Source organism: Calonectris borealis, chromosome 1, assembly GCF_964195595.1.
Source record: "Calonectris borealis chromosome 1, bCalBor7.hap1.2, whole genome shotgun sequence".
Taxonomy (NCBI): domain Eukaryota; kingdom Metazoa; phylum Chordata; class Aves; order Procellariiformes; family Procellariidae; genus Calonectris; species Calonectris borealis.
Genome location: NC_134312.1, coordinates 139002985 through 139016361, shown reverse-complemented (window position 1 = coordinate 139016361; position 13377 = coordinate 139002985). Strand labels below are relative to the sequence as shown.

Below are 13377 nucleotides of genomic sequence, written 5' to 3'. Positions count from 1 at the left end.
TCTTTTTAAAAGCATGGAGACTCTAAAATAGAGTTCTCTTTGGTGATGTTTGCATTGGCGTGGTGCAGCACAAATAGGAGTAGATCTGTAAAGCAGATGTGAGGACCTTGTGTCACCACTGTTTGTATTGCGGGGCGGGAGCTTCAGGCTGGACCTAGTTTTGTCCGATGAGCTGATCTTGAGGGCATGTTTTGGTTTATTGTCATTGGAAAGGCGTCTAGTCCAGGACTGCTCAGCGATGACAACCAAAGCATGGTAAGTGGGACAATCAGGAGATTGACTTACAAAAAGTGCTTTTGATCCAAACAAAAATGCTAATGTAAACACACCCCAAGAGCTATATTCAGACACTGTTGGAATCTGTGTTTATTCATGCTTAAAGTTAAACCTTAAAATGAAGGCTAAATTTAAGAAGCCTAACTGGGAATGTGGAGGAAAGCTGATAGAGGAGAGAAGTGGCTCTTCATCACTTAAAGTTACCTGACAGTATCAACATGTTTATTACAAGGAAGAGGAAAGTCCTTATTTTATTTCCAGCTTTTTGCATGATCATCAGAATAGTCTTCTTATGAGATCTTTGTTGACTTAATACATGAAAACAAGGAAAGTGCAAATGGGACAGAATAAATAGGAAAAATAAAAATCATTAACAGAAATAAATATCAGGTTGGATAAACCACACAGGATCTCTCAGAGAGTGAAGACAGCAGTTTCCAAAGAATAATATCAGACAACAAACTTCTAGAAAACTGAATTCTTCTGAATACACTTTGCTTCTGGAATGCCCAGACCTGGTAGTACTTTTAGCATCTGTAGCACTAGGTATCTTCATTTACTAATTTTAAATGGGTATAGCAGTAGAATTTGTAAAAGCTGCGTGTAGGATTTTGGATGAAAAACTTTGGTTTTCAGCTCTTTTTTCCGTAGGTTCAGTGGATCTTCTGGTTTGTGATAGGGTCGCTGAGTGATGCCATGGTAGAGCCAAGAGCAGTAATAGCAGCCACACTCCTGTGCCATGCATTTGCTGTATTTTCTGCTAACTGTATTCCTCTACCCACTCAGTTTTCTGGTGTCTCAGGCAATATTGCTTGGCAGTATTACTTCTTATTAGCAAATAATTATTATTAAGAAGGGAAGTCCTGATCATTAAGATCAGTCACCAGTTAAAATAGGCAAGCGTAAAACAATTACTTCACACAAATTGTCCTCTTCCTGGCATACAGTTGAGTGAACCATAAAAAGAGTTTTATTTAATGTATAAATAAATAAAAATTAGGATTGACAAATGTGGAAGAACTGTAGCATATGATATTCCTTAATCGTCCCAGCCCAAATCTGAGAGGATGTTTTCAAGGAAAAAAAAAAGAATCAAGGGAAGGCACAGAATCTGTGATGTTCATGAAATGTTATTGCCTACAGAGAAATTTGTAAATCGGCATCAAATGATATTGAACAAACATGCTCCTGTACTACTACTCCTTTAACTTTTCCATGTATGCCTAAATGCTTTGACTACCCGTAAATGTTAAATCGTGACCTAATAGTGAAGAAAACCTCAAAAACTAAGAAGAATTTAGTTAACCTCATTAAATTATTTTCATGGTTGTTTCTTATTAAAGATGAAAATCTAGAGAAGGTTTCATAAAATCTGGAAGAGCTTTCCCATAGGGGGGGCAAACTTAGAATTTCATGGGCTGTCTTGAGATCAACAGCTCGCAAGTACTTTATTTAGGATCATTCAAATGAAGAGACTGTATTTGTTGATACAATAGATGTCCTTTAGCCCTGTCATCCTAAACAATATACTTTTTAATAGTAAACTTATCCATTATGTTATTTACTTGAATTATATGGAGAACAGTCTTCAGGTGATCAGTTAGCACACCCACATTATTACCTAAAGGAAAGTGGTGGGGAGAAAGGATACCATACAGAATTATTCTTTAGGGACACCTGGTGGCACCTGAGATGAAGTGAAGAATGCTGCTTTATTCTGGAGAATATCTGCACAGCTGAAATTAGGCATCTACTCAAGTGTTCTGTCCCTCTGCAGGTACCTACATCTCTCAACTCATTACATAGGGAGTTAAGACTCCTAAGTATAGGTGCTCAGACCTCAGCTGTTGGCTTTTGCGTTGGTAATGTCTTGCTGGTATCTGACTCGCCCCTCTGCCAGTGCTTGCCATACTGTACTGCTTCCCTAGGATCTGTGGTTCACAGTCCTGGTGTGCATAGTTTAAACTGTGGACCATTTAATAAACCAGAGTATGTACTGCAGTGACGGAGGAACCAGTGGGTGTTGAACTTTGCTGCAGGGTGCTAAGCACTGGTAGATGGATCCCTGGGACAGTGATATCGTACACAGCTTCAGGTAAACCTGGAGGATGATAACCGGAAGCATTAGTGAGATGTCTAAGGTAGAAGAGTACCCTCTCACTATCCCTTCAATTAAGCTTTAGCCTTCAGTATAATAGGTCTTTATTAATAAGCTTTGCTACTGAGTTTGGAAGCACATAAATACACACATGGCTAGAAAGTACAGTCAGGTGCTGTGCATCATGGAGACTAATGGCAATGCAATGAAAATGCAAATAATTTAGCTTGATATGCATCTTGATCAGCTTTTAGCCTGCTCATAAGAAACAAAGTATGTGCTGCAGTTAGCCTTCAGGTAATGCAGCAGTGAGTGCCTGATGAAGCTTACATGACTGAAAAGGCATAGAATGCACGGAAAAAAATTAAACTGAAGGAAGAGAGCTGATTGTCTGATGATGCCATTGCACAAAGAAGTGTTTGAGATGTCTGGTATAATAATAGTGCAAGCTATCATCTACAGGTAAACTATGTATTACAGCACCAATTAAACAAGGGGGAGAAATTCCCCGAAATCTACATATGCTGCAGTTATTTGTCCTTTACAAAGTAATGCTTCAAAAAAAGAAAACTGCAGTTAGTCTGATGTGCAAACACCGAATTGTTAGATTCTGTAATAGCCTTATTGTGCTGCCCAGTCCGTAGTTTTCTTCTGTTTTTCCATCTGCCTGATTGTACCCATCTGTTGTCTTCTTAAAAACCTAACTATTAAAAAAGGGAAATAACACATTTGTTCTTTTTTACACTGCCTAGCACAATCGAATCTCAATTCATGGCAAAGTATTTTCTTCAAGCCTTGTTATACAAGCAACAAATTTTTCTAACAATTAGCGGCAGTTTAGACAGCAACCTGATGTGATCTTCAAAGCAGTAAAAGAATAATGCAGGTTCACGACCTAATCTGAGGCAAGCTGTGTAAGGGGATTTGTTTGCAGAATGAATTACCCAAAACTAGAGCATTGGTTTCCAGATTTAGTGAGTATCCCACTGATAGAAAGGGATTTTGATATTTGATGTCCCCTCCACACAATTGCAATGACTTTTTAGGGTGTGAAGGCTAGCGCAGGAATATATAGTCTCTGGACTTTGCAAAGGGCTATTTTTAAAAAAAAAACAGTGGAGACAGGAATTTCTCTGATCAAATAGCCAGAAAAAATATATTCTGCAGCTGTTCTTCCTCCTCCACCACACCCATAGCCCTTAAAGTGGAGGATTGAGGAGGCTAGAGATACCAGTAAAGGCTTTCAAAGGCATGACTGTCACCAGATGTTTATGAGAAGAATGCTTAGATGTGATGAACGGAAGCATTATAATAGTACAGTAAAGTGCATACATACAGCCATGTAAGAGGATTAATTACCCTTTGTGAGGGAGATCAACATTCCAAAACAACTAATTGCATATATTGTTTTGGACAGGTAAAAAAAAAAAGTAGGTGCTTGGCCAAATGTGAAGATTTGGCCATTCCCGACCATAATTCCAATTTTGCTCTTAAAATCCAATTGTCCTCCTCTTCAAAGACTGATTTCTTCCATGAGATATCTTTCAATATCTAAGTTTTAATTTTATGACACATGTAAGTTATTACAGATGGTTATGTTCCCTGGGTAGTGCAGAAACCTATTACAGCTACGACCACATTAGTAAACTAACCATGCCTGGGAATATTCCTGGGCACTGAGGCCAACTGGCACAGAATGGCCAGCATCTCTGCTAGCAAACTGTCCTGGCTGCCAAACAAACTGCTCATTGGGAATTGTCCCTGGACCGTTGTAACCACCAAGCCATGCCCAGGAGTTATACAGAGAGAATGTCAGGGCCCCAAGCAAGAGTGCTAATTAAAACAGGCCAGAGTCTGGCCAGGGAATAACCTATCTAGTTTGCTAGCATAGGTGATCATGGACCAGTGACCCAAAATGTTCCTGAACATGCTTGAATTTCCCAGTATGGAAGTATACCTGTGAATGTCAAGGTTGCCGGAGCCTTGAACTCCAAAAGCTTTGCTAGCTGAATTTCAGACGCTCTGTCTGCACGTTCAGCTGCAGCTTCCAAGAGCGTGCTCTGTTCTGTTACATCCAGCCATGCCCTTCAAGTAATTCTCATAGCCGTGAAGCAGAGGGACCTGGCCACATTCCCAAAACCCAGCAGTACGTTTCTTTGCTTATCTTTGCTGATCTACACTACCCTCTTTCACACAGGGGAACTTTGTCTCTTGCAGAGTGCTTTGTGCACCTTTGCTCTCCCTAGTCAGCAAAATAACTAGCCGTAAAAGCTGTTGTCTGAGATCTTTCAGTTATGTCTGTCTCTCTCAGAAGCAAGGAAGGATGTTTCTAGGCCATCTTCTGTCATCATCTCAGGGTTTTATATAATGCTTTGAGTTACTGTATTCCTCATATCAGTGGTTTAGGATCCATTGTGAATTACCTTTCTGAATAATCCTTTTGAATTACCAGGTTAAGGAGGTTGATTTCACCTCCCCAGACAGTGCCAGGTGTTAATTCTGCTAATTGTAAGTGCTTATTCATTAGCAGGTGACTTTATTGGGGCCGGTTTCCTCATTGCATCAAATCCATTAACACAAAGCGTCAGCTGTTAGGTGAGGTCTATTTGAATAACCTGATGCAGGGAGCAGCGTTGTAGAATCAGTAGGACAGACCTCTCCTTCTGGATACCTCTGAGGCACCTCCCTCTACTGACTGCCTAGGAAATGTAAGCGCTTACTTTAAGAGACCTGCTCTATTAAGGAAAAGTTAGGTATGTAAATTATGAGGAGGAGTTTCCTTCCCTTTATGCTTTTAGTAATCTCTTTTAAAATAAAATAATAGAAAGTCTAACCTGTTTGAACCAGAATTGTTAAATACACATTAGCAATATTGCATATCAAAGTAACAGTGATAATAAGACTTGCAGCTGAAGATTAGAAATACCAAGGTTCAACAACCATCTTGCAAATTTCTTTACCCAACTGCAGCTGTTTTAACCTCTCTGCTGACAGTTACGGAATGGGGATTTTATATGTCACAAATAAAATTCTGCAAACATTTGTCCACCTTGATTGATGATTCTACCGGGGCTGGAGAGCATGAAATAAAATTCTTTCAGAACCAAGCCTTCCTAAAATTTGGCAGTACTCTACCATAATGCAGAACAGTATACCTATTACTCAAGTGTTCATGACTTGCATGTTGGAATGAGCTGCTTTATCATGCAGATAGAAATGCTTCTGAGGGCTAAGGAGATTAAATATCTTTCTGAATTGTGCTTGAACTATGGTCCTCTAATAAGGCAAGGTTCACTGAATCATTCAACAGAAATCAGAATACTTTCCAGAGCCGAGAATACTCTTCTTTTTTTCCCAGCAACAAAAGGGAAGACACACAAATACCCCTGCCACACACTGGTGGGCTTATAAAGCCTCTCTGCAGGGACACATAATAGCTTATGTAGCCTTAGGAAGAAGAAAATGGAAAAACAAAATTAAAATACTGGAAAATAAGATTGCCCAAGCATCGCCAGAAAACTGACTAAATAAAACTGTTGAAAAACAAAACATAACCCTTTTAGAACTAGCAAATAGGATATCGTGTTTGATAGCCAAGTGGCTGAGTACTTTATTCACAGGGTCCAATAACAAACTGAATTACTACAATGAGGGCAAGACTGGCCCGGGGTCCTATATAGTGGAGAAGCCAGCACTGAAGAAATTTCCTACTTAGCATGTTAACCAATAACCCAAGCCTATGAAAGACTTACGTTCCCATTATTGTAAACTATCACAACTAAAAACGTTCCTTAACTTCTGAGCATCATGATTAACTTTGTTAATTTTCTAGCCAACATGTGCAAAATTGTTGTTCGGTTTTCCAGACCTCTGAAGAAATAAGGAGTTATATTACAGTCACAACTCTGTATGGTGGCAAAAATTATCCTTATTCGAATTATTTCTTAATCACTAAAGTGAAAGATTTGTGCCAAAAATTAAAGAATGGCTGTACAGCAGTAGCTTGTGCTTAGGCTGGCAAAGCCTTGACCAGCCATCACATCTCAGCTTGACACAAAGGGTTCAGAGGAGATGGGGGCACGTTCCCCAGGCGTGCCATGACCCAGCAGAGCTCGGAGCCACTGATACAGGCAGAGAGGTTTTCACTTTTACAGTTGAACTGTTGTTCATGTAAAATTTGACTAAATTACTGGTAAAATAATACACAAAGATCAATCAAGTTTGATACTTAGTTGGTCGATATTTGCACTCGAAGATGTGTGAAGTGTTTAAAATTTGCCCAGTACTTTTAGTATAAATAATTTAAATGTTTTATAAGTAGACCAGAAGAAAATCTAATATTCCCTTGTGATGGATTTCCTTTTCAGTAAAACATGGCTTCTCAAAGCAAAAATGGATCTTGGGTTTTTAGTTTTCGAAGAAAGACTTTTTCTGTTTGTTAGTGTATAGGAAAAGAAGTTTTAGGCATTACTTTAGAAAAAGGAAAAGCATCAGGTACATTGACAATGAAATTTCATCTTGATTGTATGAATGCTTGGAAATACAAGAGAGATCCTAATTCTGCTCCAAGATTCTACTTACTGCATGTAAATGAAAATTACCCTCAGGACAAAACAAGCAATCCAGGGTACTTTGATTGTTTTGGTGGTGGTTGTTATTGATTGTTTAAAGAAAAAGGGGGGAGAAGAAGCGAGAGACAAATCCCAATAAACTGGAAAGTGTAATATCTTCCACCCCGTTGCAAATTGATTTCTGCCTGCGGAGACTTTTTTCATTTGAAGAAAGATTTATACAAAGTGAAAATAAATATATTATTTACGAGCGGATTATGATAAACTCTTCACTTCCTCCTTACAACTTTTTCTAGACAAAATCAGGGTTCAGTCTGCAATAAAAACATCTCCCTAGAAAATATTCAGTCTATAAAATAGATAAAAATCCTGATAGTCTCTGTCTTGCTGGCTGTCTCTCACCAAGAAAAAATACTCTATTATGTCAGTAGTTATTTTGTCACTTTTTCGGACAATGTGAGCTAAGCAGCCAAGCCAGAGACAGCAAAGGACACTGTAGACAAGAGAAAATGAATTTAAATTACCTTTCTACTTTCCTAATCTTTAGGTTCTGTGGCTTGATTTAATGCCGAGAGGCTGTTTTGCAAACAGCTTCTGTCAGAGGCTGTGTTCTGGTCAGTCCTGAACAGAAGGACCTTATGAAAAGGCCATGGACAAATTAAAGGCAGCCTTAAGTTCACCTCCTGCTCCTGCAGCAGCTGTCAGAGGCACCCAGGCAGGACCAGGGAGCTGGCACCGCAGCACCTTTGTCACGCTGCTAGAGGTCCCCTTCCCCGAGGCTGCTGCCAAGGTGACACTCCGCACCTCTGCAGGCGGCGACCCTGCAGGTCCCGTCCCGCCGTGTTCAGAGCATTCTGCCGCCCTGGGGGAACACCAGGCACTCGGCAAGGCATTGGGAGCTAATGGGACCGTGCACACTTGTTATGGGAGGCACGTGGGCACAGCCTTTGTGTTGCTGTCCTTACTTGGATCTCCGCAGTGTAATGTTTGTAATGTTGAGTTCCCCCAGACTGTCTCAGTTACGGCAATATCAACTTTAAATATCAAGTGCAAAATGTGGAGAGCAAGCAAATGTCTTCTAGGTAAAACTTTCCTGAATAAAGCAAATGATGCTGTGGATTCAGATGCTATGTGTAATCTAAATATCTGTTAGGATTTTTTACAAAGAATAGGGAGTGCAGGAAGGGCAGAATTGGAAAGAAAAATTAAATTTTAAAGGCTGTGATGTTCTCTCAATGAAAACAGAAATAGAGGTTTTTACTTTGTTTGCTGGGTCAACACCAAGAGGAGTTTTCATCTCTGCACAATTACTTTTATAGATCCGGAGACTCAACGGCCAGAATATGGAATCTCAATGAAAACAGCAACAGTGGTTCCACTCAGCTAGTTTTGAGGCACTGCATAAGAGAAGGAGGACACGATGTCCCCAGCAATAAGGATGTGACTTCATTGGACTGGAATGTAAGCTAACTTCTAAGACTGTGTATGGTTTTTAACTGTCTAAATTTAATTCAGAGGCAATTACTGCTGCTGCTCCATATCTTTTATATCTGAGGTGACCAGAAGCTCTGTCCTGACCTACTGACCTATTGTTTCAAATAGTCATAATAGGCTGAACTTTCCTCTGTATGCTATAATTTTCCAGGACTGTTGCCATCTTCAAGCTTAATAATGATAATCTCTATTTTAGGAGCATGGGTAAAAATAAACTTAGCTAACTTTAAGAATGAAGATTAAACAAGCAATCTATGTAGTAATGAAGCCTGATTAATAATGTATTTGCATCTCATAGTTACTTTATTTTGGCATGTGAGGAGATACAAGCACCAGCGAAGCTTTTTCTGAGGTTGGACTATCAAGACCCTCTCCCATTTGAATTATGCTGTGCATAGCAAAACATGCTCACATGCTCGTCTTTATCTTGGTAGGAGCGTGTGTAATCATTCTCTCTTTACCTACCCACCTTCTGGGTGGAACTGTCTTGCCTGATCCTTTCTACTTTCATCCTGCAAAACCTTCTCTCTTAGATAATACGGTCATGCACAGAAAAGACTAAAGTGAGCAGAGAGGACAGGTATTGTTAAGAATCCCCAGTGTCTGGGCAGTGTCTTTGGGCAGCATTAAGGCTGCTTCATGTCTCCGTTCTGCCACCAAGCATTGTAAAAAGAGCTTACAAAACCTGGCAGGAACCTTAATAAATTTTGAGATCACTTGCATTCTGTCCGTTTTATTGATACTAGTACAGAGTGATCACATTAGTCTTGTTTTCTTGGGAAAACAGTTTAAAAATTAAGTACCAGAAAGGATTCTCAGCAGTCACATACAGTCTCAGTTGCTGGCCAGAGACCAAGATTTGATTAATCTTTACCACAATATTATTGTCCTTCAGGTGCTTCACAAAAGTAAAAGATAAGGCCACTTCACAAATCAGCTTCCCCTATGTATTGTATATTTGGCACAATGTAAGAAGTTGATGAATAGTACAGAAAGCACAGATAGATTAACAAAACAAATAAAGATAAAACCCAAAAATGTTCATTACTTGTTTCCTGTGGATATCACAGTGAAGAAAAATAGTCAGGAAAAACTGAATTGAGGAGTAGGAAAAGAGTAATTGAAAGAGGAAAACAAGCAAAGGTGCAGAACAGTTATGAGAAGAGTTGTCCAAAATGTATAGGGCATCCTCTAGTATTTCCTGTAGTAGTCCCTTAGCTTTCCAGACTTCATTGATCACTGATACGTCACTTGCATAGTGCTAGTACTTAATGTAAGGAAATGTTCTAATTTAAACACTTGAGTGCTTCCAACTCCCTTGGAGTTCTCAAAGAATGTGAATTACTGCCAACAAATTCCCATTACCTGTGCATCTAGTCCCTTAGCTTTCCTTCCCTTTTCCCTTTTCCCCTCTTACCACCTTTGTTCTCATCAGTGGTCCAGATAAGTGTGTATCACAGTGAAGTTGGCTTACGTTTCGATACTTTTCCCCCTACATCATTATACATAAGTTAAATCTACAACCGCTCTGACGCACTGTTTTTGGAGGGTTGGAGTGGACATACGTTTTAAAGGTTTATTTTATGCTTTTTCCTAGTTTTCTATTCATGATGCTAGAAATTCTATCTGCCTTCATTGTTTATTTAGAACCACAATATTAATCATATTTCACTGTGAAATTTTCACACTGGTGATACTAAATCAGTTCTTCTCTGGTTTATGTGATTTATGTTATAATAAGAAAGGTTATTTCTAGAGGCCATATTCAGATCATGTCCTTTGGTACCAAGGGTAGGATTCATCTCCCTTAGATTTAACCATGTAGACTCTGTCTAAGTCAGCAGAAACAGACACACGTGCCTTTGTGCTGGTCTGGGCAGAGTCTAAAGCAAATAGGATCGTGAATTACACTCCAGAGGTGGGTGATGCTGTTACAGAGGGAGACTAGATTACTCTCTTAAACTAACTTCTGGACGTCTGGAGATAAATGGGGTGAATCTCACTCCTAATGCAGGTGCTGAAATGTTTAAAGACTAAACGCCCAGCTCCAACAGTACCCATCTCACCAGGTTGCAGAGTCAAGTTCCTTTTTAATTATTCTCATTCTGGCCCAATAACTCTAGTAGTGTTGGCTGCACAGGAGATATCCTTCAGTGAAGGGTTCCCTCCAGCAGAATATGTGTAATTTGCCAATTACAATTCCCACGCTTTTTTCCTCTTAATTGGGACCCATGAATCCAACTTTTGTCGGGCTATCCATCATGGTAGTGTGCTTCTGAGCACGTGTGGGAGTCTGCGTTCAGACAAGTAGGAAGCAGCTTCTTTGTGGTAGACAGCATTCGAGGTGTTAACCGTGAGTGTAGGTGGCTTAAGTGTTTAGGTCCTTCTTTCAAGTAGAGGTGCCTGAATTTCACTGAACTGGGGTTTAGTCAGGATTTAGATGATCTGTTCATGTTCTGTAGGCTCTGTATATCTAAGAAGTAGTATCTGTTTGTTATCTGGAAGAATCCCATAGAACTTGTTATATCTTGTTTTCTTTTTCTAATCCTTTTGATTAAATTACTCTTATCTGATGCTGTAGCCTAGTATTTCACAGTATGTTAGAGGGTTTTATTTCCTCTTTGCTGTCTGCAGTAATAACCTTTAGTTTAAATCATAGTATAATCTGTCTCAATGTGTGGACTCAGATTTCCCATAAATCACAATGCACAAACCTTAAAAAAAAAAAATAAAGAAAAGAAGAAGGTTGGTTGAAACAGATTTCATCTAGTATCGACCTTTGCTATTTATATATATCCTAACAGAGTGATGGAACACTATTGGCTACAGGCTCGTATGATGGTTTTGCAAGAATATGGACAGAAGATGGTAAGTCAAACAACATTTATCGTTCTTAAGCATCGAACAGCAGTGAACTGCAATTTGGCTAATTTGTAAGCAAATTGTAATATTAACCTTTTCTTTATTCCAGGTAACCTTGCAAGCACCTTAGGTCAACATAAAGGTCCAATATTTGCCCTGAAATGGAACAAAAAGGGGAATTATATTTTAAGTGCTGGTGTTGATAAAGTGAGTTTTAAAAGTACATCATTCTAACATATAAATGTGCTGACTCAGTGAGCTTGTGCTGCTGAATTCCATAAGATTATTTTCTTCTCCTCCAGGCATCCTGGAGAGTTTACTTTTCTTCAATATGTTTTAGTGCGTGTTGATTACATTTTTGAGGCTGCATAAATGTGTACTACTTTTATGTAAAAGATTTTACTTAGAAAAAACAACTCTACTTGCCCCCTGTGTAAAATTGCACCTTAAATATTTCTCAGTTAAGGAAAGAACTGCTTCCACTACTTACGTTTATAGTTTTATCAACTAACTATTTCCAGGAAGGAAATGATCTTAAAGATACTTGACCTTTTAGCTCATCTAATTATTGAAACACTTATATATGGCTTCCTATGCAAATATGCAAAAAAATGGTAGTTCTGAACTCCAAATCAAGCAAAACATGGTAGTTTCAGCTGAGTGCATATTAGAGATTAAAATGAACAGATGACTGATGATGATGAGCACAAACCCATTAAAACTGAAACTAGAAAGTACACAGCATTCATCTTGCCTAACTTTCGATATCTAAAAATCAGATGTGTATGTCATCTTCGGCTTCCTTTATAAAATTTGGAGAGAAAAATGGCACTTCCAAGTGATCAGTTGCATGGCCTATGTTGCAGTGAGATCCACTGACAGTGCTCCTCTCCAGCCACTGACTAGGGAGGGGAGTCCAGGGAAACTAGCTCAGGCTTGTACATCTGATTTGTAGGCTAGATGAATCCGTGTATTTTCACATACTTGTGAAAATGGAAACTTCATTTTATTCCTTTTAATACTGGCTTATATTCAGCTACACTTGTCTCCCAGTGGTAGTTCCATTATTCTGGCAAACTTACGTTCCCAATGACAGCAGTGATTCTTTAGGTAATCCATTATCAGCAAGATTAGGCATCCTTAATTTATTTTCTGGAAGCATATACTCCCAATAAATTGTCAATTCACTCAGAAGGTGGTATTGAGCTCCACAGGGGAGTTGCTTACATATGCTGTGAGTATGGATTAATACTGTAGTAAGCAAATTACACTTTAGTCTGTCTCACCACAGCGGCAAGAAGTGATATGTGCTCTGCTGCTAGATAAACATTTCACTTGGTGGTTTAATTGTTAGAAATCTAGTATCACATAGTTTTGGAATAGAATTCAACTTGCATCTTTGAAAAGGGGAAAAAGTTTTCTTTGAAGAAGATAACTGAAACAGCTGTAACAAAATGCTTGTTAAAAATGCGTAGTGCTGTCTTCTAGCATTATTCAGAGAGAATATGACCATTCTTAGTAGTTATATTACTTCCTCTGTAGGCATGATAATTCTTTATCTACACTTAGATTATTATTTTGTAATATTTGCAAGTGATTTCTGTTTTTTCAGCTGTTCAGCACACAAGTCTCTCTGCAGTCAATAATTTTATCAGCCCATCTTTTAAAATTGCTCCTCAGTGAGGGTGCTTTCTGTTTGTTTTCTCTGAGCTGAACTAATCTTTTTTTTCCCCCTTCCTTCGGATGCAGACAACAATAATTTGGGATGCTCACACAGGAGAAGCTAAACAGCAGTTTCCTTTCCATTCAGGTAATTTCTGCATAACTCTTGTTAGTAAAATGAAATGCAGTTTTTAGTTTTGTCAATGTAATTTATCCTTTTGTATAAACCTACCTGCCAGTTTGAAGTTTGAACCAGGTTTTTGGTGCTATAGCTATCCTGAGTATCATGGCTTGTGGGTTCATTCTTTTTTTTCAGAAAGATGGGGTTCTGTGAGAATCAGCTTTGAAAGTCAAACTGATCCTAGGAGAGGATTTATACACCAGCCATGTCTACCTAGCTGAATGATTCTGTCA

General features: G+C 38.9%; 1 protein-coding gene across 9 annotated transcripts in view; it reads left to right on the top strand.

The window, feature by feature from the left end:
* The window catches only part of TBL1X (transducin beta like 1 X-linked), a 201679-nt gene that overhangs the window by 172403 nt on the left and 15899 nt on the right, over positions 1 to 13377 (top strand). For all 9 annotated transcript variants that reach the window (XM_075133458.1, XM_075133485.1, XM_075133495.1 and 6 more), the window contains 4 exons: positions 8265 to 8406; positions 11244 to 11307; positions 11411 to 11508; positions 13051 to 13111. In XM_075133458.1, the coding sequence (XP_074989559.1) occupies positions 8265 to 8406; positions 11244 to 11307; positions 11411 to 11508; positions 13051 to 13111 (365 nt within the window). The remainder of the gene's footprint in view (positions 1 to 8264; positions 8407 to 11243; positions 11308 to 11410; positions 11509 to 13050; positions 13112 to 13377) is intronic.